Raw genomic sequence first — 26,856 nt, forward strand, 5'->3', positions numbered from 1 at the left:
CATTTTAGTAGGCAGAATAAGGGAGCCACATATTGCTTAGATATTAAGAGTCTAAATGGGGTAGGAGAGCAAAGGGGTCTGGGGGTACAGATACACAAATCACTAAAAGTAGCGATGCAGGTTAATAAGACCATAAAAAAGGAAATTATGTCAAACTTGTATAGAACCTTGGTTAGACCACATATGGAGTACTGTGAGCAGTTGTGGTCGCCATATTATAAAAAGGATACTGAGGCACTGAAGAAGGTGCAAAAAAGATTTACTTGGATGATACCAGAACTGAGAGGTTATACCTATACCTATCAGGAAAGATTGAGCAGGTTGGGGCTCTTTTCTCTAGCAAAGAGAAGACTGAGGGGTGACCTGATAGAGGTCTTAAAGATTATGAAAGGGCTTTTTAAAAAATTAATTCATGGGATGTGGGCGTCGCTGGCAAGGCCAGCATTTATTGGCCATCCCTAATTGCCCTTGAGAAAGTAGTGGTGAGCCGCCTTCTTGAACCGCTGCAGTCCATGTGGTGAAGGTTCTCCCAAAGTGTTGTTAGGTCGGGAGTTCCAGGATTTTGACCCAGTGACGATAAAGGAACGCCGATATATTTCCAAGTCAGGATAGTGTGCATCTTGGAGGGGAACGTGCAGGTGCTGGTGTTCTCACGTGCCTGCTGCCCTTGTCCTTCCAGGTGGTAGAGGTCGCGGGTTTGGGAGGTGCTGTCGAAGAAGCCTTGGCGAGTTGCTGCAGTGCAGCTTGTAGATGGTGCTCAGTGCACCGGTGGTGGAGGGAGTGGATATTTAAGGTGGTGGATGGGGTGCCAATCAAGAGGGCTGCTTTGTCCTGGATGTTGTCGAGCTTCTTGAGTGTTGTTGGAGCTGCACTCATCCAGGCAAGTGGAGAGTATTCCATCACACTCCTGACTTGTGCCTTATAGATGGTGGAAAGGCTCTGGGGAGTCAGGAGGTGCGTCACTCACCGCAGAATACCCAGCCTCTGACCTGCTTTTGTAGCCACAGTATTTATGCGGCCAGTCCAGTTAAATTTCTGGTCAATGGTGACCCCCAGGGTGTTGATGGTAGGGGATTCGGCAATGGTAATGTCGTTGAATGTCATGGCGCGGTGGTTAGACTCTCTCTTGTTGGAGATGATCATTGCCTGGCACAAATGCTACTTGCCACTTACCAGCCCATGCCTGGATGTTGTCCAGGTCTTCTTGCATGCGGGAATGGACTACTTCATTATCTGAGGGGTTGCGTTTGATAGGGTAGACGTAGAGAAGATGTTTCCACTTGCGGGAGAGACCAGGGGCCCGATTTTAGCAGGCCTGCGGGTTCCCGGCGGGTGGTCCTCCGGGAGCGTGGAAAACGCGGACGGTTAATTGAGTGCGCCCCCCGCGCGATCGCGGGATAATTGATTCAATGAAGCCGTGCTTCCGGGTTTGCTGCACCCCAGCTGTGCGCCGGCCGCCTGCGCATGCGCATTGACGCCAGCGCGATGGTGGAGCTCCACTTAAAGGGGCAGTCCCACAGAGCCCCCCCTGCATCTAGCATCAGGAAGCAGACCATGGCGCAACCCAGGGGTAAGGCTGCGCCCCGTTTTTCCGACCGCGCGCTGCAGCTCCTCCTGGAAGGTGTGCGGAGGAGGAGGGACACGCTCTTCCCCAGGGACGGACCGATGGAAGTGCCCTGGCACCGTAACCAGGAGGGCATGGGCAGAGGTGGCGGCGGAGGTGAGCAGCAGCTCTAACACCAGCAGGACTTGGGAGCAGTGCCGCAAGCGATTCAATGACCTCACTAGGTCCGGCAAGGTGAGCACACTAACGCACCCCCCCCAGAACCCGTCTCAACCATCACGTCAAACACCCCACAACCCCTTCTGCACAGCCACCACAGCGCTCCCACAGCAATCCTCACAGCCACTCACTCACCATCCTCACTGTGCCTGCACTGACCCACCTTCCCTGTCCCCACTGGAACACTACCACACGCCCCAACCCCATGCAATGGGACGGGCATGTGGCACACGCATCCTCCCATCCATCCTCCCCACGCGCAACCCACCCACACCGATGCTCCAGGCGTCTCACTATGCAATCTGCACGTACTCACGCATCTGTGTTTTGCCTTCACAGGAGAAGAGATGCAAGAACGCGCGGGAAAGGGACCGCACCGGAGGGGGCCCGCCGCACGTGATCGAGCTCACGGATGCAGAGGAGGAGGCGCTCGAACTGAGCGGAACACAAGTTTGCCTGTCGGTGGGCGATGGCGAGTCTGGCGCTACAGCATCGGCCGGTAAGGGACAGCTGACACTCAACACTCATGATCGCGAATGACCTTATCATCACCTGCCATCTGGCGCACCGCGACCTCTGTGCACATGCCTCATGGTGCCCTCTGTTCCCTTGCAGGGCCGTCTGCGAGCGCTTCGTGTGAGGAGGCCGATTCCTCAGAGGACATGCCGGTCTCTGAGGGTGCACCGTCACATATGAGCCAACCATCCACCAGTGCAGAGACACGCACCTCGGTGGGTCCCCCTCGCCAACTAGTTGGGATTGCACTTGGTGATTCACCGCGCACGTGTGAGCATGAGCAGACCCTGGTGGCAGGGGCAGCCGCGGAGGATCCGCGTCGGTGGGAGCACTCATCTCCAGGCTCTGCTCAGCCGGACCCAGATGCTGAACCCAGGGGGCCACCAGTCAAAAGGAGAGCCGTCGAGGGGCACCAGCTAATTGCCGAGGTACTGGGAGAGGTGCCGCGCGCATTGTCCACAATCATGCAGGCGATGGAGGAGTCCAACTCCTGCATGCGGGCATTGGTGGCGCAGGCACAGGAGGGTACCGGCGACATAGTGTCGCGGGTAGGTGCGGGGATGTCTGCGGTGGAGGACAGGCTAGCCTCCCTCGAGCGTCAAGCACAGCTCCACATCGAGTCCGTGCAGGCCCTGACAACGGCTGTACGGATTCAGGGTGAGCAACATTCCGCCGCCATAAACAGGCTGACGGATACACTAGGGGTGGCGTTGCAAGGCCTCACACATGCCATCCAAACTGTCGTCCAGCAGGGTGGAAGGGGTGATGTGGGCCGCGGCCACGAGAGGGATGATGGTGACCGGGGACATGGACGCGGGGACACTTCTCAAGGTGCCCCCACGTCCCAACCGTTGCCCCCCTCTCAACCAGTACCCGCAATGGTGCCTCCTCTCCAGGTGGCCGAGTCTGCCCCTGCACAGGTGCAGGGGGAGCAGTCTGTGGAGGTGCCCTCATGGGCACCGAAACCCAGGGGCCGTCCGCCCAAAGCATCTACCCGGTCAGGGCAACAACACGAGCAATCTACCACTACCTCTGCTGGAGCCACAGGGGTAGCACCACGTAGGGGTACCCGGAAAAGAACTCCAAAGGCGTTATAAGCGCAAAGGGAATGCACCAGGGTGTCTGTTAATTTGTACACTTTTTGTTTATAGTATTGCACCTTGTCGATATTAAACACTATCGTTCTCACCACTCCTGCCACCTCTCGTCCATTCTTCCGCGGCCTGTGCAATAGGTGCGTTCCGTGCAGCCCATCATGACGGCGAACACCTGCTGCCGCCCATTGGGCACACTGCTGTGGGTGCAGGAGTACTGGCAACACTCTTCAGTGGAGGGGGCTGGTATGGCCCCTCGCATGTGCAGGTGAGGAGATGCGAACGCCTCGCACTGTCTGACTCTAGGAGAACCTTTGACATATGAGTGCCTCCCTAGCCCGGCGAGCATCCCGGTGAGTCGGGGATCGGCGCATGGGTCGTTCATCATCCTCGCGCGCCTCCTCCTCCTCCTCCTCGTCCTCATCCTCATCGCCGTCCTCAATGTGGGTGGCGGGTGTTGATGGGGCCTCCTCCAGCGGCACCCCTCTCTGTTGGGCCATGTTGTGCAGGGCACAGCAGACAATTATGATTCGCCCCACTCTGAATGGTGTGTATTGGAGCGCTCCCCCAGAACGATCAAGGCACCTGAAGCGCATCTTGAGCAGCCCTATGGTCTGCTCAATTGTAGACCTGGTAGCAGTGTGGCTGTCACTGTACCGACGCTCCGGCCCGGTGATGGGGTTCCTCAGAGGCGTCATGAGCCACGTGTGTAGGGGAAGCCCCTTGTTGCCGATGAGCCAGCCGTTGCCCACGTTGGGTGCGTGGAAGATGGGCGGGACGGTGGACTCCCTGAGGGCGAAGGCATCGTGGCAGCTGCCGGGGTATCTGGCGCACACGTGTAGGAATCTCTGGCGGTGGTCACAAATGAGCTGGGCGTTCATGGAGTGATACCCCTTCCTGTTGATGAACAGCCCTGGCTCATGCGGAGGTGCCCGTATTGCGATGTGGGTGCAGCCGATTACACCCTGTACCCGTGGGAAGCCAGCCATGGCATGGAATCCAACCGCCCTCTCCATCTGGCTGTGCTCGTCCATGGCGAAGTTGATGTAGTGCGAGGCCCTGTGGAACAACCCATCGGTGACCTGCCTTATGCACTTGTGTGCAGACGACTGACAGACCCCGGTGATGTCCCCGGTGGCACCCTGGAAGGATCTGGATGCGAAGAAGTTGAGGGCAGTGGTGACTTTGACGGCGACAGGTAAGAAGATGCTGCTTGGTCCATCCGGGAGCAGCTCGTCGTTCAGGAGGCTGCAGATGTCGGCGACTACTTGGCGAATGACTCTGAGCCGACATATGCACTGCTCCTCGGAGAGGTCCATGAAGCTGAGCCTCGGTCTGTACACCCTGTGCGGAGGGTAGTGCCTCCTGCGACGCATCTCTCTCTGCGGTTGCCCTCCCTCTTGCTGTGCAGGTGGGCGTGCCACAGCACCGTGTTGGGGGGCTCCACGTCTCTGAGGCGGACGGCGTGGACTGCGAGGCTGCTGGGGCTGGTCATGCTGTTCGTCCTCCGAGGATGTCCACGCACCACCCATCTGGCAGGTGTTGGTCTGAGGGGTTGTGCAGGGTAGGTAGGTGGTTCCTCGAACTGGGGCTGCGGTTTCACGTCGGTCTGTCCTCTGGCTTGGCGGGGGGTGGTGGAGGGCAGGGGTTGCCCTATGTGACGCGGTGGCCTCCTGCGTGGGTGAGGGCTCGCCCCCCCCTCCCCTGTGGAGTGCACCTTGGCAGCTGCCACAGGCTGCTGGCTGCAACACGTCTGGTTGGAGGGAGACTGTTTCCCCCAGTGTGTGAAACACTCTGCGTTGAAGGTAAAATCCCACACTTCCTGTTTTGACAGCTGATTCAGCTCATTTAATGACCTCAACAAGCAAGGTAAGTACACTCAAGTGGCATCCCGCTGGCTTTAATTGCCTGCGGGATTCCCACCAGCGGGGGCCGCGCACGCAGCCCCGCACGTCAGCGCGGGACCCGGAAGTGGCCGGGATCGTGGCGCGATCCGCTCCCGCACATGGAAATTGACATTTTTGAGCCCACCCCGCCGATAACGCACAGGGAACCCACTACTAAAATCGAACCCCAGAACTAGGGGCCATAAATATAAAATAGTCACTAATAAATGCAATAGGAAATTCAGGAGAAACTTCTTTATCCAGAGAGTGTTAGAATGTGGAAGTCGCAAGGAGTAGTTGAGACGACTAGCATAGATGCAGTTATGGGGAAGCTAGGTAAACATGAGGGAGAAAGGAATAGAAGGATACGCTGATAGGGTTAGAGGAAGTAGGGAGGGAGGAGGCTCATGTGGAGCATAAACATCGGTATGGACCTGTTGGGCCGAATGGCCTTTTTCTGTGCTGTACATTCTATGTAGATTAAAAAGCTACATACTGGGATTTCATAGTTTGTACAGAAGTGAAATATATTTGCACTACTATAGTGCTCTACAGGATTAATCCACAGCTGCAAAGAACGGGTATGAAATTGAATATCCAGATGAAGTGACATAAAATCAATAACAAAGCACACTGGCAACATTTGTTGGCATAGAATAATTTGCAGTTTACATAGTTGTCCAAGATCTAACCTGGCATTTGCACTGCTATTCAAATAATAATGGAACCTCAAGGTTACAAAGTGAACTGACAAAGCTAATACAGGCAACTAGGATGAAACATTCAAATATCAGGAGTTAAAATTAAGTCAGGAACATGGGAAGTCAGGCAGAATATTTTAATCCAATGAGTAATAGATGCATGGAAATTATCAGAGAATGCTACTGAAATTGAGTTCAAGGGACAATTGGATGCATTTCTGGACAAGGAAGGCTTTATTTAGTGAAAAATCAGGCAGGTGAGAGCACAGTTGTCAAAAGGGACTTAATTGTCCTTTCTGTTGCTGAAATGTTTCTGTTCATACCTCTCATAATATGTCTAACCACTTTGGTTGAACCACCTCGCATATTCAGGATCTGGTGCACACGCTGTCTTATCTGAAAACAAATACAAATATGGTCTCAGCGTAACACACCAAAACAAAGTAAAAAATTACCTGGGTCTGTTTGAAATGTTTTGCTCTCACTTTTGAAGAGCCACAGCTTTTTAACTGTTTTCCAAAGAACTGTCATACAAATATGAACACACAAGTAAACGATGAAACTTTGAATATGCTAACTCAAAGGCACTTTGCTTAAATTTATACACATTTTGATAAAAGGATTGAAGAAACACCTCTTCAGGACAGTATCATATTCTTTTATCTGTAATACCACCATGGAAAAGACTAAAAAGGGACTCATTTCCCCTCTATTATTAGCAGTGACAGGTATAAAAAGCTTAACTTGCTATAGATTTATCCAATAAAGATTTAATCCATGCTTTGGAACAACAGAATGCGAAGCTTATTCCATTCAAGCAGGAGAATTATTAACTCAAGCACATATCATAGAAGCCCTCACAGGAGCTGCCAACTTGTGGTGGGATGGGGTTTATCCTCACAATTAGTTTCCTATTTCATATATGGAATTACAGAGTGAAACTGATTGCTACCTTGTTTCTTTTTAATTGAGAAATCAAGGTGAAGGGTAGAAGCCCACAGGGTATCAAGGTTGAGAAGAGGAGACAAGATAAATCAAACCGTGGTTACGAATGCTAAGCTTAGGTTTTGACTTTAAGAAAAAAACCGAGGGAGCCATGGAGCTTTAATTTAACAGAATGAGTTTCTGTAGTAGATGGTGCAATCAGTCTTGATTTCAACAGTAAGGATGCTGGAGGAGAGCGGAATTGGGGGGGTGGGGCGGTGCAGAGCGAGGGGCAGTGCAGAGCGAGAACACAACATGCACTACAGCAGTATGTTAGTTGCTAATCCAACCCTCCAAAGTGGCATGTTATTTACAACTCCAAGCTGTGTTTGATTAAAGCTGAGGACTACTCCTCTAAAAAAGGACTAGTTAAAAAGAATGAGGTATTTGTTAAAAAGGTAGTTATGGCAAATATGGAATAATCCTCTTCCTGCTGTGTGGTAGCAATATAGGTAACGTCCAATAACCAGCAAGCTCTTTTTCATTTAAAGGTAGCTTCTTTATGCTGTTGTAATAATCTTCCTAAGGCACAAGCACTTAGCCAGACAACATGTAATACCACAAAAGACATCATTCCTGAACCACTCTAAAAACTATTCATCTACTGTTACATTAATTTGTTTTCCACCTGCTTGCTTTAGTTCCTTTCTGCCTATTCAAGGAAACAGGCAGGTTGAAAACAAATGAAACAATACATTAGTATATTAACATGCTATCCCATGGACTAGTAGGAAGTGGGCTTGGGATTGTAAAACTCACAAATCTAATTAGCTAGCTTGACAACCACCACAAACTCACCATCATCTATCTCCCCTCTTGCTTTAACCCCCTCTCCTTCTTTTGCCTCTACTATTTTCTTGGTCTCTGTTACAATCATTTCCCATTCCTTGACTCTACTGCCTGAGGCTCCAATCTACTTGTCACTACTCCTCTAATTATCTATTCTGCCACTGCTCCAAGACTGAGTCCCTCCTGAACAGCTTGCATCTACTCCACTCGAGGCATCCTCCACCAAACCCATAGCAGCTCCTGTCATTGGATCTCCAAAAGAAGCAATCCACACTGCCTTACTTCCCTATCTCAGCACAAAAGATGCCCATCTTCCCTCTGAAAAACTGCAGTACCCATAAAACTCGCAATTCTATCTGAGAACAAACCTCTCCAATCTCCTCCACTCTGCAAACATCTGGGGATCTCCTACTCTCCACCTACTCTGCATCACTCTTCAAAATGTCCACACAAAATGGCAAATAAGGCTATCATTCACAATCCTAGATTAATCGATCAACATCCTGTGCCTTACCAAAACTTGGCTCACAGATGGTGACTCCTACCCTCTTACTGAGGCTACTCTGCCTAACTACAGATTCCAAAACAACCTGTAACAAAACAATTCGCCAAATCTCTTTCCAACAGCCTCTCAAAATCACTATTTCCTGCCCTCTTGCTCTCAGCCCATCAAGTACAATTCCAATCCCCATCTTCTTACAGCAGAGAGCCACAGGCTAAGGTGTACTTGGAACATGACTGGTCTGATTGTTCAATGCATCTGGCTCAATCATCTAAAGCAATACTGCACCTTCTCCTTGCCCAGAACCTCCCACTAATCCAGGATTATCCCGGAGAGTAAAGACAACTCCAGTCTCATCTATCTCCTTCCTCTGTTCATTCAATTTTCACTTCCAATCATAATTGTGAGGAGTTGATGGATTTCTTTGTCACAAAAATGGAGACCATCCACTCTGCTGCCTCCTCCCAGCCCAGGCCCTCAATACCCTTGCCCTCACTCTATCACTTTACAGCTTCTCACCCATCACCCCAAAGCTCACTGCATCTACCTCCTGCACAAGCAGCATTCGACAGTAAAACATTCCATCCTCTTTCACAGTCCACCTCTGTAGAACTGCTCTACCTTGATTCCACTTTACTTGCCTCGATAAAAACTCTCTTGCAATAGCTACTTCCAGTAACCTCAACATGGTCATCTTGGGCGCATCACAGGCTTCATTCTTGGCCTCTTCTTTTCCTCCTCTACATGCTGCCACTGAGCACAATCACTTGTGGGCATTAAACATCTTTGACATGAATATTGATGACACCCAAGCTGTATCTCTCTGCTACCACCTTTACTCCTTGACTATCACTGTGCTGTTTGACTGCTTAGCTGACATCAACTCCTGGATCAGCAGAAATTTCCTCCAACTCAACACTGGCAAAACCAAAGCCATTCTGTTCAGCTCCCAACAACTGTTAGACTAGATTATGTGCTCAAGATCTGGAATGACTCTTGAACCCACAACCTTCTGACTCACAGGCAACCGATCAAGCCAAGCTTACACCCATGCAAGTTGTTGTGGCATTTTGCTCAAGTCCATTCGGGATGCAACCTGAGAAGAGGTTAGGTACTTTCCATAATGGACAGGCGGGGGATTAAATGAAAGAATGGAGGTGACGTCAGCATGCACCCCGTTCTCATTCACTTCTGGATAGAATACCCCATTGTGTCCTATCCTTGTTATACTATAATTGACATATTCTGGCTCCAGAGAGGGTTGTATTGAAGGAAAGCTCTTCCTGTAACTTATGTAAGTTCTGAAGTTCAAACAAACAGAGTTCTATTTTCTGGTGAACATATTAAAACATTCTCAAATTCATAAGAAGCTGTAGCCACAGGTCGATAGTGGATAACTGTTCTAAAATATTTTTTTCTTATTTGTGGTCGTGCAATTTGACTGATGCTGATAGGAGAAAAGTGGAACTTGGGGAGATGAATGTGCTCTAAATGAAGCAGGTGCCTAAAAAGTTACAAAACTGATAAATCTCACTTATCAACTGGGGAGTGAATGAATGGTCACATTTATCTTTTATAAGACTCAGTTCTCAAACAGTCAAACCATGAGCATTATCCATGTAACAAGCTATTTTAGGAGGATTAATTTCACAGCCCGAAACACAATTTCAAGTAAGGAAAAACAGAAAATAATGCACACATACTAAATATATATTTGTTTTGTGCCTAGTAGCAACCTACCAAGCTCACTTGACAATATTTTCATTTTCGCTGATGTCGTTCAATTGTGAAGCAATGATCACAATGGATTATTTTTTGCAAGTTGGCCTCAATTTTATGTCAGACTGATAGTAATAAAGAATGCACTCATCACACAGATGTATTTTGAACAAGAATAATTCTTAATGAGTCAATTCTCAAATCACCTGAGGGATACTAGCATTGCAGATCTCCACCATAATGAAGCAAACCAGCTGAAGGACAAAAAGGCCGGCATCCAAGCGCCTCAGATAAAATTCATCTTCCATATCATCATCAATTATTTCCCCTTGACGGACCATGTCCTGAAAAGAACAGACGGCACAAAGTTTTAGGATAAATTCCATAAACATTTTGATTTGCAGCAACAAAATAAATGTGTTATTAGGTTTATTTAATTGATACATCTCTTCCTTATGATCTCGACCATGTCACCTACTTAAAATGGTGAAAAAGCAGGAAGGGAAAGGTCAAAAGAAATGACTTGAGGCATGTAGTCTATTTCATGGTTCAAGAAAAAAGCATCAATTCTTAATACTAACTGTCTGTGTTCAACAATATTTGGTGAGCTGAAGAAATGGAATTAGTTCCAACAGTTTGTCACTGTCTCTAATTTAAGAAATGGAGGATGGTTTCTCTAGATCTTTTTTTTAAATAAAGGAAAATAAACATATCTGTTGTCCAGTATATATAGTTATAATTAAATAACCTTAGTTTGTTTACACAGTAATAATTAATTCAAAAGTAATTATTGGTTGTGGAACACTCTGGGGCTTTGTGAGAATACCATAATGCACTAGTTAAATGTAAAAACTTCTTCACAAACAACAGTTTTATAGCTAATTGGACATTCAAGAACTTAGACAAATATGCACACTTTTCAAAAGTGAATAATGAGTTAACAGTTATTCTGAATTGATTATTTTAACAGATATATGTACCATTAACACCTTTAAACATATGTTATTGATTTAAGCATGTATTATACACTTTGATTAAAAATGAGCAAAATGGGTATGTTAGAACCTTTCAGTTAACGTGGGGAGGGGTTGTCAAAACTTTTAACATTTAAGCTACTCTCTGTTCACGTAAGTGAAGCAGATTGCATCAGGAAGTCATGTTGCACTTGCATATTCTGCCCTGTAAGAAAATTAGTCAATTAATGTAATCTGTAGATTTCTCTCCACTTAAAAAAAAAGGGTCTGGGTTTTTCTGGTAGCACTATCTAGCATAGTACTGAGCCATAAGATCATAAACTTTTGGGCGATTTCAAGTGGTTTGAAAACTATTAAATAGTTCACCAGCCAAACAGAAAATATTTAAAATTTAGTGACTGGTCTCTAATTTTTTTTAAAATTGAAATTGAAACAGATGCATGTTCTGAGCAGGCTGATATGGAACTCACAGGAACTGTGTAGAAGGTCGTGGTTCAAACCTTCCCACCTGAGAGGGGTCAACGTGGTGGCGGGAATGCAGCAACAGTTTAAAAAAAGACTTTTTTTAATTCGAAGAGGAGCACTATCCTCATGACTGGAATTTGCTCAAGAATTTTAATTGATGCTATCATTTTAATACTGTATATCTGGTGAGTTCAAGGTTATGATCTTATCTTTAGGTGACAGGGTTATCAGATGGTCTGTCTTGTAAGAAATTCCATGAAAGCAATCTGCACATTCCCACATCCAAAAAAGCTCTTAGCACGTTTGATACCATCACCTAGTACCTTACCGAACCATGCAGACCAGAAAGATTCCAGTTTCGAACCTTTACAAATTAGCTGATCTTAGGTGAGTTATGGTAGTATGGTTTAGAATTTCTGAACACTCAAACTCTAGCCTTGTAACTTGCTCCATGACATGCATTACCTTCTTGGTGTATTTTATTTTTCTCTAATAGAAGGTATTTTGGACCAGTTTATATTTACGACAGAACTAAAATTCGACTTACTCCAAGACTCACATTGGGAGTTCCCTGGCCAATTCCACTGGCTGGTTCCTCTTTCATAGTCATAGTACGTACAGCATAGAAGGAGGCCCATCGTGCCTGTGCCGGCTCTTTGAAAGAGCTATCCAATTAGTCCCATTCCCCTGCTCTTTCCCCATAGGCCTGTAAATTTTTTCCCTTCAAGTATTTATCCAATTCCCTTTGAAAGTTACTTTTGAATCTGTTTCCACTATCGTTTCAGGCAGTGCATTCCAGATCATTACAACTCACTGCGTAAGAAAGTATTTCCTCATATCAGCTGTGGCTCTTTTGCCGATCACCTTAAATCTGTGTCCTCTGGTTACCGACCCTTCTGCCACTGGAAACAGTTTCTCCTTATTTACTCTATCAAAACCGTTCATGATTTTGAACACTTCTATCAAATCTCCTGTTAACTGCCTCCCCAGTCTCTCCACATAACTGAAGGATTCTTCAACAGCACCTCCCAAACCCATGACTTCTACCAACTAGAAGGACAAGAGCAGCAGGCGCGTGGGAAAACCACCTCCTGCACGTTCACATACCATCCTGACTTGGAAATATATCGTCGTTCCTTCATCCTCGCTGGGTCAAAATCCTGGGACTCCCTGCCTAACAGCACTTTGGGAGAACTTTCACCTCACTGACTGCAGCGGTTCAAGGCAGCAGCTCACCAAGGGCAATTAGGGATGGACAATAAATGCTGGCCTTGCCAGCGGCGCCCACATCCCATGAATGAATTTTTTAAAAGTGCCACCTAATTTTGTCCTGGACTATTGTCTTTAGGCTGACTGGCGTGTAATTTCCGAGTTTATCCCTCTCCCTTTTTTGAACAGGGGTGTAACACTGGCAATCTGTAACATCTGTACTTAAAGCAACTATTTTTCTTCTCAAGAACTAGTGCTTACATACATTCGTAGTGCCTTCTTTTAAAGACCTAACCTCTTCTACATATTTACCACTCCACAGAAGATGGCAACAAAGGCCAAGACAAGTGACTGAAAGAGCAAGAGCTTATTCACAATTGTATTGCTGCAGATGAAGGGTGTATACCAAGCAGAAGCCATACTTGAGAGGGGCTACCTACCGCATACAGTATTATCCCCCCAAAAATAAACATACCTACTACTAGGTGGGAGTTATTGTCAATTTACAAATTTTCTTTGCCATGCAGATCTTCCATCTTGGGACTTCACTTACACTGAGCTGATCTTCTAATGTGGCTTTATGGCGTTGGCAGCTTCATTCATTGATTTGGAAGTTATTCTCCATACCAGCCTGGATGCTAAACCAGATTTATCTGGAAAGATTACTGCCAGCTGGTTCTATTGTATTTTTGACCAGTACTTATGTTTCCTAGCTTGGTGCCTACAGGTTGGCAATCAGGTCAGTTCAAATCATTCACCTCCATATTAGCAAATGGAGGCCAGGCTGGTTCTCTACCTCATGGTGACAACTTGGTTGGAGAGTCACAAAGGGCACATGTTTAGGGGAGTACTTTGCACTAGATGTATTCTCCAGAGGCTTTCCCTCTCCTGTAGATTTTTCTTTGCATTTTATTTGATTTCATGCTTACCTTCATAGGAGTTACACTTTGTGCCTGCCCAGTCACAAACAATGAATTAACAATTCTCTCTGCAGTGATATCTTATAAAAGCCAGGATTGACTGGGTAGCTTTAGTTATGATTAACCTAACTTTGTATGACTCCGTCCCACAGTTCCACACATTCATTTACTAAAATGAAATGGCACAACACATCACCTGAAGTTAAGTACAATGCTATCTTCACTCCCCCCACCCCAAACCTCCCAAAAAACATCGATATAATCCCTCGAGGTTATACTGTTCGCAGAATCAAATTCAACCAACAAGCAGTTGTGCCAGAGATTAACATAAAAGTTTGCAAGAGACAGAAACCAAGGTTGTTGCCTGACTAACTTATGCATACATGTTTTTCTCCTTCAATCTTTTTGTCAGCCACCTGCACAGCTTCCAGGTACTTAAAATGCAACTCCATCAGTCGGTCGACCTGTAAGAAACACAAATAGCCATCAATCGAGGTCTACATAAAGCCTGTAATTTGCAAAAAACAAATCAGCTAGCTTCTTTCGAGGACAGTATTCATGATTAAACACAGACTGTATTATAGAAAACTATCACATTTTACAGCCTAGAATTTATTGCAGTAGTGCAGCCAGTGGTAGTATCACTCCCTAGCAGGAATACTATTTAGCAGTGTGCAAATCGCTGACTATTTTCAGCTTTTCCCACTTGACAGAGAGCCACATAATAAGACGACAGGAGGTGGTGGCAATAAAGTTTGTCAGGAATGTAAAATGATGTCAGCCCTACAAAGCATATACAATCAACTAGGAAGCCTTGTAGTAGTGGCATGTCATCATTTATCAAAAAAAAACTTCACCAAATTTATAAAAACTAGGACCTTTGACTGATTGGTGAGGGATTCTCGGTGGCTTTATTAATCAGCAGCCTTTTTTTGGATGGGACGGGAGAGGGGAAAAGGAGAGATAGGGACAGTGGAGGTTTCATGACTACGGAAGTAATAGGAACAGGAGTTGGCCATTTAGCCCCTTGAGCCTGTTCTGCCATTCAATGAGATCATAGCTGATATGTGACCTAACTCCATATACCTGCTTTAACCAAAGGTATTAAAGGTATATAGCGCTAACAAAAATCTATTTAAAATTAACAATTGAGCTAGCATCAGCTGCCGTTTGCAGAAGAGAGTTCCACACCTCTACCACCGTGTAGAAGTGTTTCCTAATTTCAGTCCTGGCTCTAATTTTTAGGCTATGTCCCCTAGACTTAGACTCCTCAACCAGCGGAAATAGTTTCTCTCTATTTACCCTATCAGTTCCCCTTAATATCTTGAAAACTTCGATCAAATCACCCCTCAATCATCTAAACTCCAGGGAATACAACCTCAGTTTGTGTAATCTCTGCTCGTAATTTAATCCTTGGAGTCCAGGTATCATTCTAGTAAATCTTCGCTGCACTCCCTCCAAGGCCAATATATCCTTCCTAAGGTGCAGTGCCCAGAACTGAACACAGTGGACAGTCTCTTGAACATCTTGCACCATGACAGTCTGTTTCATCCTCACCACAGATGCAATATGCAATGTGCATATTTGAACTAACACATGAATATTCATTTGGTGATATGAATCCGCATTGGTGGCATAAATCACATTTATTTCTGTGACTCTCCATAGACTGCACAGTGATGATGCAAAACCTACACATAAATCTAGATAAGAATGGCTCTCTGGCAACAACATGCCCAAGCTATTTCACATTAAAAAAAACAGCAGGATAAAAGTGACATTCATTACTCGAATTAAATGCTTTTTCAAAAACATTAGACAATAATGTTGCATCAATACTGGGACTGAGCATTGAATCAATGAAGTACTAAGGCGTTATAGCAAAGCATTTTATAATGTAAATTTTATTATACCTGAGCAACTACATTTTCAAATATACTGTCACAACAATGTACTGTTAGCACTGTTATACGAGTGTGAATAATATTTTCAATATATTTGAAAATGCAGCGTAAGTGCCTTGCACATGAACCTAACAAAGGCAGTGAAAGGTTTTTTCCCTTTGGTCTCTACTCATTTCACAGCTTGTTCAATTTATCTTTCATTTCTGTTAATAATATGCTGTGTGAACTTTTTTTTTAAAGAAACAAATCTTTCAAGGATGAAGAGCAGCAGGATGAAATGAGGGAGATTACTCATTTAGATGTCGGAGTCTTCTTTAATAAGCATTATTCATAAATATAGGAAAAAGGCATAAACGGAGAAGTCATGAAGCACTGCAGTTGAAATATGTCCCTAAATGGCAGACAAAGGTGCCAACACCCTTCTTGCTTTCACTTAGTGTCTTGTGGATATTGCCAATTGGGGTGTAACTGGTCAAGAACGTGGCAAGAGCATGCCTGATCAGAACGGCCTAATTTTACATCAATTTCATCCATTAAAATCAAGGTTCAGTCAACTAGTAAATACAAATTGAAATTAAAGTTAACTGTTAAATGGAAACAAATTGAGGTCAAATACAAGTGTTAATTTTTCTTGCAACTTATCAAAAGTGAAACTTCTTGGTTTACAAGGAAACTTTTTTTTTGTTAAACTGCAACAGGGCCCTGGGGAAGAATCAAATCATGTATTTAACTTTTTTTAAAAATGAGCAGTGGATTTCTTTCTTCCACTTTTCAAAGTCGTAAAGGTGGATGTGGTCAATTCTCACCCTAATGAATTCTGTTCCTGTGATGAGCCTGTATTTTCCTTTTAATTGAACATTCTGCTCCCTACCATTGATTATTATCCATTCAACAATGAATGTAAAGGGTTTCACCCGAAAACAACCACTTTCATTTAATTTCATTATGACCTATTTTTAAGACAACAAGACTTGTCAATCTCGAACAAAATAGCCTGTGCTTTATTGCCCTGAATAGCACAAGGATTTCATAGACCATTACCTGAGTTACAGTTGACAGATTATGACCTAGTTTTAAGTACAAGTACAAACAGCAGTGGAGAGGAAAGAAAAGTTTTTTTTGTAGCAAACTGCCTTTGCAGAGCTCATTTACAAGACACAAATATATCGAGAATATTTTTCATGCTTGTGTAGCAGTACATTATTGAGAAGGGATGTATGAAAATGTAGTTGCTCAGATAGAAAATAATTTTTTCTATAAAATGCTATGTTGTAAGATTCGAGTACATCTCTGAATTATTGCCCAGTCAAGATATTGATATAAAATGCAGACAGATAATGTTCTATCAGTAGTAAATGCTGGTGGGTATGCAAATGGTTGACCTTTATTGCAAGGGGGCTGGAGTACAAAAGTAAGGAAGTCTTGCTACAATTGTATGGGGCTTTGGTGAGACCACACCTGGAGTACTATGTACAGTTTTGGTCTCCTTACCTAAGGATGGATATACTTGCCTTAGAGGCGATGCAACAAAGGTTCACTAGATTGATTCCTGGGATGAGAAGGTTGTCCTATGAGGAGAGATTGAGAATAATGGGACTATATTCTCTGGAGTTTAGAAGAATGAAAGGTGATCTCACTGAAACGTATAAAATTCTTAGAAGGCTTGACAGGGTAGATGCGGAGAGACACTGTTTCCTTTGGCTGGAAAGTCTAGAACTAGGGACATAGCCTAGTGGATGGGTGATTTAGGACTGAGAGGAGGAAGAATTTCTTCACTCAAGGAGGGTGGTGAATCTTTGGAATTCTCTAACCCAAAGGGCTGTGGATGCTCAGTCACTGAATATATTCAAGACTGAGATCGATAGATTTTTGGACTCTAAGGAAATCAAGGGATATGAGGATCATGCGGGAAAGTGGAGTTGAGGTCGGAGATCAGCCATGATCTTATTAAATGGTGGAGCAGGCTTGAGGGGCAGTATGGCCTACTCCTGCTCCTATTTCTCATGTTCTTATGTTTTGCTCTAAACCCATTCAGAAATTGTTACAAGTATCAGCGCTTCCTGCATATAGCTAAGGAATTGTTTAGGAGGAATTACATAGAAATTATAACACGAAAGCAGGCCAACTAGCCAGTTGGTATTTATCCACCACATGAGCAATAATCTTAATCTCATGTACCCGCTCTATTCCCATATTATTTATTTTCTTTTTCTTCAAATACCTATCTAATCTATTCTTAAATGTTGACATGATCTCTGCTTCAATCACTGGTTAGTGCATTCCACAGCCTCACAATCCTCTCTAATGAAGTTTCTCCTGCTCGCCGTCTTAAATCTCTTACATTTCACCCTGTATCTATGTCCCCTTATTCTAGATTGCTCAATCACTAGAAATAGTCTGTTTCTAGCTACTCTGCCCTATCAGACCATAAAAGGGGGTTGGGGGGGGGGGGGGAAAAGAGAAGGGGAGAACCGACAGAGGGAGGGGTGAGATGAATTGGGTGGGGGGTGCAGAGGCAAAAGAGGAAAGGGGAGTAGAACTGCAGAGAGGGTACATAAAAGTGGGTAGGGGGGAGTGGGAGAGGGAAGGAATGAGCAGAGCAGGTGAGGAAGGGAAGGAATGAGCAGAGCAGGTGAGGAAGGGAAGGTGCAGGCATGGAGGATGGGGAAGGTATAGTGGTGGAGAGGAAGGAGGGTAGACAGATGGAGGGGTGTGATGGGGAAAGAAGATGAGGGGAAGGAGGGGGCGGAAGGGAAGGGGGGAGGGGGCAGGCGGGAAAGGTGGGTGGCCTGAAGGGAAATTGGGGCAGTGGGACTAAAATGGTGCAAAAAGCTGCTGTCCCTCCCTCCCAATTCTTGACTGGCTCTCGTCTCTCATCTCAAATCCCTGAGTTGTGCTTCCCCACTCTCCCCTCCCCCAGTCCCCGTGCTACTCTCTCCTACCCTCCCCAGATACTGGGCCGCTCTCTTTTTCTCCCCACCCCTTCCCCATGGGCTGCTCTCTCCTCTCCTCACTTATTCCACTTTGCTGCTCTCCCCCCCCCACCACCTTGGACTACTGCAGTTTAATCTCTATGTTCTAAGGAGTTATTAGGCCAGGACCACCACATTGGGCAGGCCCAGATCACAGAATACAGGAGGCCATTCAGCCCATCCTGTTGGCTCTTTTAAATCTTTAAAATTGGAAATTTACTAGAATAATACCATGGATAAGGGACTTTAGTTAAGTGGAGAGACTAGTGAAGCTGGAATTGTTCTCCCTAATTGATTGAATTTTTTGAGGGGGTGACGAGGCGTGTGGATGAGGGTAACGCAGTGGATGTGGTATACATGGATTTCAGTAAGGCCTTCGATAAAGTCTCACACAGGAGACTGGTCAAGAAGGTAAGAGCCCATGGAATCCAGGGTGCCTTGGCACGTTGGATACAAAACTGGCTTAGTGGCAGAAGGCAGAGGGTGATGGTCGAAGGTTGTTTTTGTGACTGGAAGCCTGTGGCCAGTGGGGTACCACAGGGATCGGTGCTGGGTCCCTTGCTGTTTGTGGTCTACATTAATGACTTGGATATGAATGTAAAAGGTATGATCAGTAAGTTCGCTGATGATACAAAAATTGGTAGGGTGGTAAATAGCGAGGAGGATAGCCTCAGTCTGCAGGACGATATAGATGGGTTGGTCAGATGGGTGGAACAGTGGCAAATGGAATTTAACCCGGAAAAGTGCGAGGTGATGCACTTTGGAGGGACTAACAAGGCAAGGGAATACACAATGAATGGGAGGACCCTAGGCAAGACAGAGGGTCAGAGGGATCTTGGTGTGCAAGTTCACAGATCCCTGAAGGCGGCGGAACAGGTAGATAAGGTGGTAAAGAAGGCATATGGGATACTTGCCTTTATTAGCCGAGGCATAGAATATAAGAGCAAGGAGGTTATGATGGAGCTGTATAAAACACTGGTTAGGCCACAGCTGGAGTACTGTGTGCAGTTCTGGTCGCCACACTACAGGAAGGATGTGATCGCTTTGGAGAGGGTGCAGAGGAGATTCACCAGGATGTTACCAGGGCTGGAGCGCTTCAGCTATGAAGAGAGACTGGGAAGATTGGGTTTGTTTTCCTTGGAGCAGAGGAGGCTGAGGGGGGACATGATTGAGGTGTACAAAATTATGAGGGGCACAGATAGGATGGATACTAAGGAGCTTTTTCCCTTCGTTGAGGGTTCTATAACAAGGGGACATAGATTCAAGGTAAAAGGCGGGAGGTTTAGAGGGGATTTGAGAAAGAACTTTTTCACCCAGAGGGTGGTTGGAGTCTGGAACTCACTGCCTGAAAGGGTTGTGGAGGCAGGAACCCTCACAACATTCAAGAAGCATTTGGATGAGCACTTGAAATGCCATAGCATACAAGGCTACGGACCAAATGCTGGAATATGGGATTAGAGTAGACAGGGCTTGATGGCCGGCGCGGACACGATGGGCCGAAGGGCCTCTATCCGTGCCGTATAACTCTATGACTCTAAAGCACAGGTTAAGGGGAGATTTAATAGAGGTGTTAAATCCAGTGGCAGGAGGGTCATAACCAGAGGACACAGGTTTAAGATAACTCCCATCTGGTTCTTTCGCCAGTTGAGAATTTTTTTTTAACGCAGCGAGTTATGATGATCTGAAATGCAACGCCTGAAAGGGTTATGGAAGCATATTCAATACTAACTTTCAAAAGGGAATTGGACATAGAATTGAAAAGGAAAAATTTGCAGTGCTATAGGGAAAGAGCAGGGGAATGGAACTAAATGGATAGCTCTTTCAAAGAGCCAGCACAGGCAAGATGGGTTAAGTGGCCTCTTTCTGTGCGGTAAGATTCTATGATCTTCTTTAAGGTAGAACCACTGAAAAACTGAGATACTGTGATTCTGGTATGTCTGAAGAATCAGCCAGCAGTACAATTAGTCAAGCATTCACATTTTGTATTTGAGCTAGTGTGATTTAAGTGAACACCCTTAGAAATTTATTACGACGCTTTTTAAATTAACTTTTGTATACTTCAATTCCCCAGCGACGTTGGACACCCATTACACATTGGCGTAAACTCTGTTGAGTAAACTCTATTGAGTACACAAATGTTGAGAAATTGTAGCCAGACCTCCCTAGCCCTTTATGTTTTCTGTTATTTGCATTATATTACTGAACAGCCCAGTACATTGGGTTTTATAAAAAAAATGCCAGTAAATTGCATCAAAAAATAAAAATTATTGCAAGCTAAGTTTCTCAGAGTGCCTATGCAGCCTCACTTTCCCATAACTCATTGCATCCCGGCCTTCTGTTTGCCACCCACATCTCAGTTGACTTCCTACCCACTTACTCTTGAAAAATACTGAGCAAAATTATGAGAAAGATGGGAAGAATTTTCAGGGTTTCTTATTGCGCGAGGTAGACAGCAGTGATTATATATCCCAGCAGCTTGTTATATAACTGTAGCAGGTGCATGATTTATCCAGTTTACAGTACATATATACAGTCAACACACTAGTTTGTTCAGTATTAGAAGCATCAATTTTACCCAGCACATAATACACAACAAAAATATATTAGCTTGTACAGTTCCCCCCTCATGCCCCGCAGGAGGGACAGTAGCTTGATACCATTACCCTCTCCAGACTCCTGGGTCCGCGCGCATTTGCTATTCAATGCAGTTTGGCGTGGACTTGAAGCAAATATATCCAGAGTTACAGTCTATAACCGATCATGAAGTTAACTCACATTTAATCAGGACAAAACAATGCACAATCACAAGCCTAAAAGTTGGATACAGGCAGAATTGGTGTATATTTCATCCAGCTATTAACCAGTAAATAACCTAGTATGAAAAGAAAGACAGGATTACCTTTTCACAGTCGTTTTCAGTGAATTTGTTAAGTAGCCGAGTTCGCTGCTGACCCTTCAAGTTCCGTAGCATGGAAGACAGAATTGAACAAACGTGCTCTACAAGACAAAACAAATGGAGCATTAATATGTTGCTAGTTACTCTTAGGAATTACAAAATGGGAAAAACACGTATGGCTTTATGGTTAGGCTTACAAACAATTGTGAAATTCCAAATATAGCTGAGGCAACTGATGGCACTTTCCCCTTTTGCAGCAAAATGCAGCTTTATAAGTGTCGTAAATAAAACGAATCAGGAATATACCCCAAGTAGCAAATCTGAATAAGGAAGGGTGTGGTTAAAAAAAACTCTCCAAAGTTTCCCTTTACATTGGTATTACCCATGGTTTGTGATGTAAATCAAAATGACCCTTGAAATGATTGTGTGTATTCCATTCCTGGGTTATTTTGGCTGGGAAATACTTGAAGCATTACATTCATTTTTCCTTTGAGAATATGAAAAACCACATCCTCACACAGCCATGTTTGTTTTAGATATCTTGATCCATCCCAGAGATCTGCAGTATTTACAAAGACTTTACAAATGTTTGTTCAATTCTTTGGGCTTAGCAAGTTTCACACAGCTGTGTGCAGTTGTTACTTTCCATACCCAATGCTTCAGCATTGGTTTGCCTGCCCGAGTGTGAAGATCTAGCTAAACAGAATGTAGGATTTCCCTTCAAGTGGTCTGGATAAGGATCAGTAATTTCCATGTAGCTCATTCCATGGTGTTTGGATCATTTTTTTTTGTGAGGATGGCACTAGGAAGAACAGAAGGGGTGGAAAGATTCAGGCCATCTTTTAGCTCTTGGGACAAGAGGCCACTCTGAACAAATAGCAGTGAAAGCAGCAGCTTTGGAGATCTCATTCAATTCAGGAAATCCCAATTAGAATTTAGCTTCAACTCATCTGAACTGCATTAAAGATTAATTATGTATGGTGGATCCACACCAAAATCTCATTCCTGGAAAGGGTTAAACTGCCAATAGCTTTTATTCTTTACTGCACCAAGCTACTTCATAAATTTACAGTAAAAACTACAAATTCAGAGGTCAATAAACTTTTTAGATGAATAATCAGAATTTGTCTGCATTTAAGCTTTAAATATTTAATAATGCAGTTAAAAATGTATGATGCTCACACATTATTTTTAATGGGTTACCTCAAACACACAATGTCACTACATTAATATAATACTTCCTGAGAAGGTACAAACTGACTTTGAACCACTCTCATGGATTGGGTCAGTCTTTTTTTAAAAAATAAGTCAAGTTAATAACAGTCAAATTAAAAAGTTGTAATGCAGAAAATTTCCCATTAATAATTAAGACTTGATGCTTCAGGCACCTAGTAAACCCCCTCATTGTTAAACTGAGTACTGATCATTTGCAGCTTTTGAAATATATGCAGGTTTTCCATCCAGCCTATTCTCGGCGTTGGTAACGAAGCAGAATTACACAAACATAGACAATTTTTTGAATTTCAAATGTTATCTTATGCTTCAAATGGTTAAATATGGCAATAACACATTGGGAAAAAATGGTAAATTACTGAATGTGTACACCAAGAAAAGTACTGAAGAAAAATAGCTTTTAAATATAAGCATTCCATGGGAAAAGAAGGCGACAGAAGGTCTTGGAGGGACACTAAGTTAAGTTAGTCTAGAACTGTGTGCATTGTGCTTGTTTTGTCGTGAAGACAGGGAAACAAACTATAATTTGTTTAAGCTGCTTGATTGAAAAACTATCTTCTTTTACTTAGTTTAATTCTTGTACCAATAGTATTTTAAGCCTTACATACTGAATAAACTGGAACCCCAATTCATGTACTTTACATATTAACAGAAATCTACAGATAGCAAGCAAGACACTCTCTCAGTCAAAAAGTTATATTATGCAATCATTATTAAAACATGGTGGTATTAATTCTAGTGAACTGGATTATGGTCCATCAGTGGCCAGAAACTAAAGTCATCAACTCACCTCTAATAGCAAGCTTTCATTAGGCAATAAAGTGTTAACTTGTGCCAACAAAAATTTTTTTTAAATCCCCTCTTTGTTAGTGCCTGCTGCATGATTTTGTTGGTGCAAAGTATACACTGGTCTGGTATTTTAACTTGTACATCCAACAACAGCTTGCATTTATGTAGTCTCTTACATACAAAAATCTCCCACAGCACTTCACAGAAGAGTAATCAAAGAAAAACTGACACCGAACCAAAAGGAGGAGATATTACGAGTGGTGACTAAAAGCTTTGTGAAAGAGATAGGTTTTAAGGAGAGTCTTAAAAGAGAGAGAGGTAGAGAGGAAGAGAGGTTTAGGGAAGCAATTCCAGAGCTTGCAGCCTAGACAGATAAAAGCACTGCTGCCAATGGTAGGGTGAAGGGAATGGGGAATTCAGAAGAGGCCAGAGCTGGAGGAATGCCAAATTCTGGGAGAGTTGTAGGGCTGGAGGAGGTTACAGAGATAGGGAGGGGCAAGGCCATGGAGGGATTTGAATGAGCTGATGAGAATGTTAAGTCAGAGTTGTTGGGGGCCCAGGACCCAATGTAGACCCAATGTGAGCACAGGGGTGACGCATGAACTTATGCGGGTTGGGATATGAGCAGCAGAGTTTTGGATGAGATTAAATTTATGGAGGGTGGAAGATGGGAGGTCGGCCAGGAGAGCATTGGAATAGTCGAGTTTGGAGATGACAAAGGCATTGATGACGGTTTCGGCAGCAGATGGGCTGAGGCAAGTAGAGATGGGAAACGTCAGAGGTGGAAGTCGACAGAGTTGTAATGGAGATAATATGGGGTCAGAAGCTCAGCTCGAGGTCAAATAGGATGCCGAGGTCACAAACAGCCAGCTTCAACCTGAGATAGTTGCCATGGAGGGGGATGGAATCAGTGGTAAGGGTACAGAGTTTGTGGCGAAAGCGCAATATGATGACTTCGGCCTTCCTAATGTTTAACTGGAGGAAATTACAACTCATCCAGGACTGGATGTTGAATAAGCAGGTCAACAACACAGAGGAAGTGGAGGGGTCGGGAGAGGTAGTGGACAGGTAGAGATGGGTGTCGTCAGTGTACATGTGAAACCTGACACCATGGGCTCGATATTACCAGGGCTGCGGGGTCTATTGGGCGCGTGGGTAATGCGCCCGGTGAAATCAGTTTGCCCCGTGCGCAATCGCAGCCTAATTGGATCCACTTACCTGGTCTTCTGGGTTCCCCGCTGCTGAGCTGCGCATCGGGCTGACTGCGCATGCGCAGTAAGGTCTGTCAGCTGGAGGAGCTCTATTTAAAGGGGCAGTCCTCCACTGACTGATGCTGCAAGAAATGGGAAAAAGCACAGCATGGAACAGCCCAAGGGGAAGGCTGCTCCCAGGTTTAATGATGCCTCACTCCAGGTATCATTGGATGGGGTGAGGAGGAGGGGGAGGACAGAGATCTTCCCCCCGGCGGACGGGAGGAAGCGGCCTGCCTCTGCCACCAAGAAGGCCTGGCTCGAGGTGGCAGAGGAGGTCACCTGCACCACCAACATATCGTGCACCTGCATACAGTGCAGGAGGCACTTGAATGTCCTAAGTAGGTCAGCCAAAGTGAGTACACTTACTCATTCCCCTACACTCCGTCTGCCACATCACCGCCCCCACCCCACACCTCCTTCTGCACTGCCAACACTACTCTGTCACATCACTCCTCACACCCACTCAAAGCTCATCCTCATCTTACCTGCACTTACTCACCTTGCCAGTACTCATCCTGCCACTACCACTCAACCTAATCCTCATACAATCTCATGGCTCTATCTCATACTCACTCTCGCATGCATCTCTTTCACGGTCAGCCTCACTCAACCTGCCACTACCTGTGCTGCAGCCACAGGGCATGCATCACATATGTGTGGTAGGAAGCGTAAGGCAAACGTGTCGTGAGCATGAAGGGGATGCACAAGGGTGTTTGAGGGTTTGTTATGGTTTTTACTTATATTTAATTTCTGATCAACTCACATCACATATTATATTGGCACCACTACTGCCACGTCTTTGTGAATCTTATCTGGTTCGTGCAATAATGCCCTTTCCTGAGGATCACCATGAAGATCCACACCTGATGCCACCCATTGTGTCAATGCAGAGTGGGTGTAGGTGTATTTGCAGGGCTCTTTTGTGCAGACGACAGAGACGTCGGCGATGTCCCCGGTGGCACCCTGGAAGGATGCAGAGGAGAAGTTGTTGAGGGCAGTGGTGACTTTGACAGCGACAGGTAAGAAGATGGTGCCCGGGCCAGCCGGGGGCAGCTCAGCATGAAGGAGGCTGCAGATGTCCACGACTACATGTCGAGTGACTCTGAGCCTCCGTGTGCACTGCTGCTCAGAGAGGTCCAGGAAGCTGAGCCTCGGTCTGTGGACCCTGTGGCGAGGGTAGTGCCCTCTGCGACGCATCTCTCTCTGCCTTTGCCCTCCCTCCTGCCGTGCAGGTGGATGTGTCACAGCACTCTGTTGTGGAGCTCCACGTGTCAGAGGTGGATGGCGTGGCCGGCGAGGCACCCGGCTTTAATTGCCTGCGGGAGTCCCACATGCGGGGGCTGCGCGCGCACGCCAGCGCGTCTGTGGGGAACCCGGAAGTGGGCGGGTTGGAGCCGGGCTCCTGACCCGCTCCGGGATTCCCCAATTTTCGGAGCCCCCCCCCACCAGGAACGCACCCGATAGCGGGTGCTAATATCGAGCCCCATGTCTTCTGGATGATGTCATCAAGGGTCATTATGTAGATGGGGAAGAAGAGGGGGCCAAGTTTAGATCCTTGGGGAACTTAGAGATAACGTTGCAGGAGCGGGAACAAAAGCCATTGCTGGAGATTCTCTGGCTATGATTGGAATGGTAAGATTGGAACCAAGCAAGGGCAATGCCATTCAGCTGTACAATGGAGGAGGGGCACTGAAGAAAGATGGTGTGGCCAGTCATGTCAAAGGCTGCAGAGAGGTGAAGAAGGATGAGCAGAGATTGTGCATTGCAGTCACAGTGGATGTAATTTGTACTTTAATTAGGACCATTTCAGTTCTGCAGCAGGGGCAGAAACCTGATTGGAGAATTCAAACATGGAGTTGCGGGACAGATGGGCACAGATTTGGGAGGCGAGAAAACGTTCAAGGACAAGGGATGTTTGAGATAAGCGGTAGTTTGCAAGGACAAAGTGGGTGAATGGGAGGGGGACAGTAACTAAGGGAAGGGCACCACTTACAATGTCAACTGGCATGAGGACCAGGAATGGAATTTAGTCGGAATGGGATTGAGAGCACAGGAGGTGGTGACTATTGCACAGCTGTTTGCTTTTCGTAATGTCTGGGATTCACCCCAGTATTATTTATCTAATGTGATATATCTCCATTCCACATTTTACACCAATATCATTAAACCATCCCTTTAACATATTCATTAGTATCATTGAACCATTCCATTCATTGTATTGATACCAGGGTACATTTTTCAGACACGTAGGCTGATTATATATTTGG

At 45.2% G+C, this 26,856-nt stretch overlaps 1 protein-coding gene across 1 annotated transcript in view; it reads right to left on the bottom strand.

Moving 5' to 3' along the window:
* The window catches only part of ctnnbl1 (catenin, beta like 1), a 220,812-nt gene that overhangs the window by 37,591 nt on the left and 156,365 nt on the right, over positions 1-26,856 (bottom strand). Inside the window, exons 12-15 of the mRNA XM_068000628.1 lie at positions 21,318-21,415; positions 13,926-14,006; positions 10,181-10,318; positions 6,304-6,376 (exon numbers count right to left, since the gene is read on the bottom strand). Of these exons, the coding sequence (XP_067856729.1) occupies positions 6,304-6,376; positions 10,181-10,318; positions 13,926-14,006; positions 21,318-21,415 (390 nt within the window). The remainder of the gene's footprint in view (positions 1-6,303; positions 6,377-10,180; positions 10,319-13,925; positions 14,007-21,317; positions 21,416-26,856) is intronic.

The sequence above is a fragment of the Heptranchias perlo genome, chromosome 19 (genome assembly GCF_035084215.1).
Source record: "Heptranchias perlo isolate sHepPer1 chromosome 19, sHepPer1.hap1, whole genome shotgun sequence".
NCBI classification, from domain to species: domain Eukaryota; kingdom Metazoa; phylum Chordata; class Chondrichthyes; order Hexanchiformes; family Hexanchidae; genus Heptranchias; species Heptranchias perlo.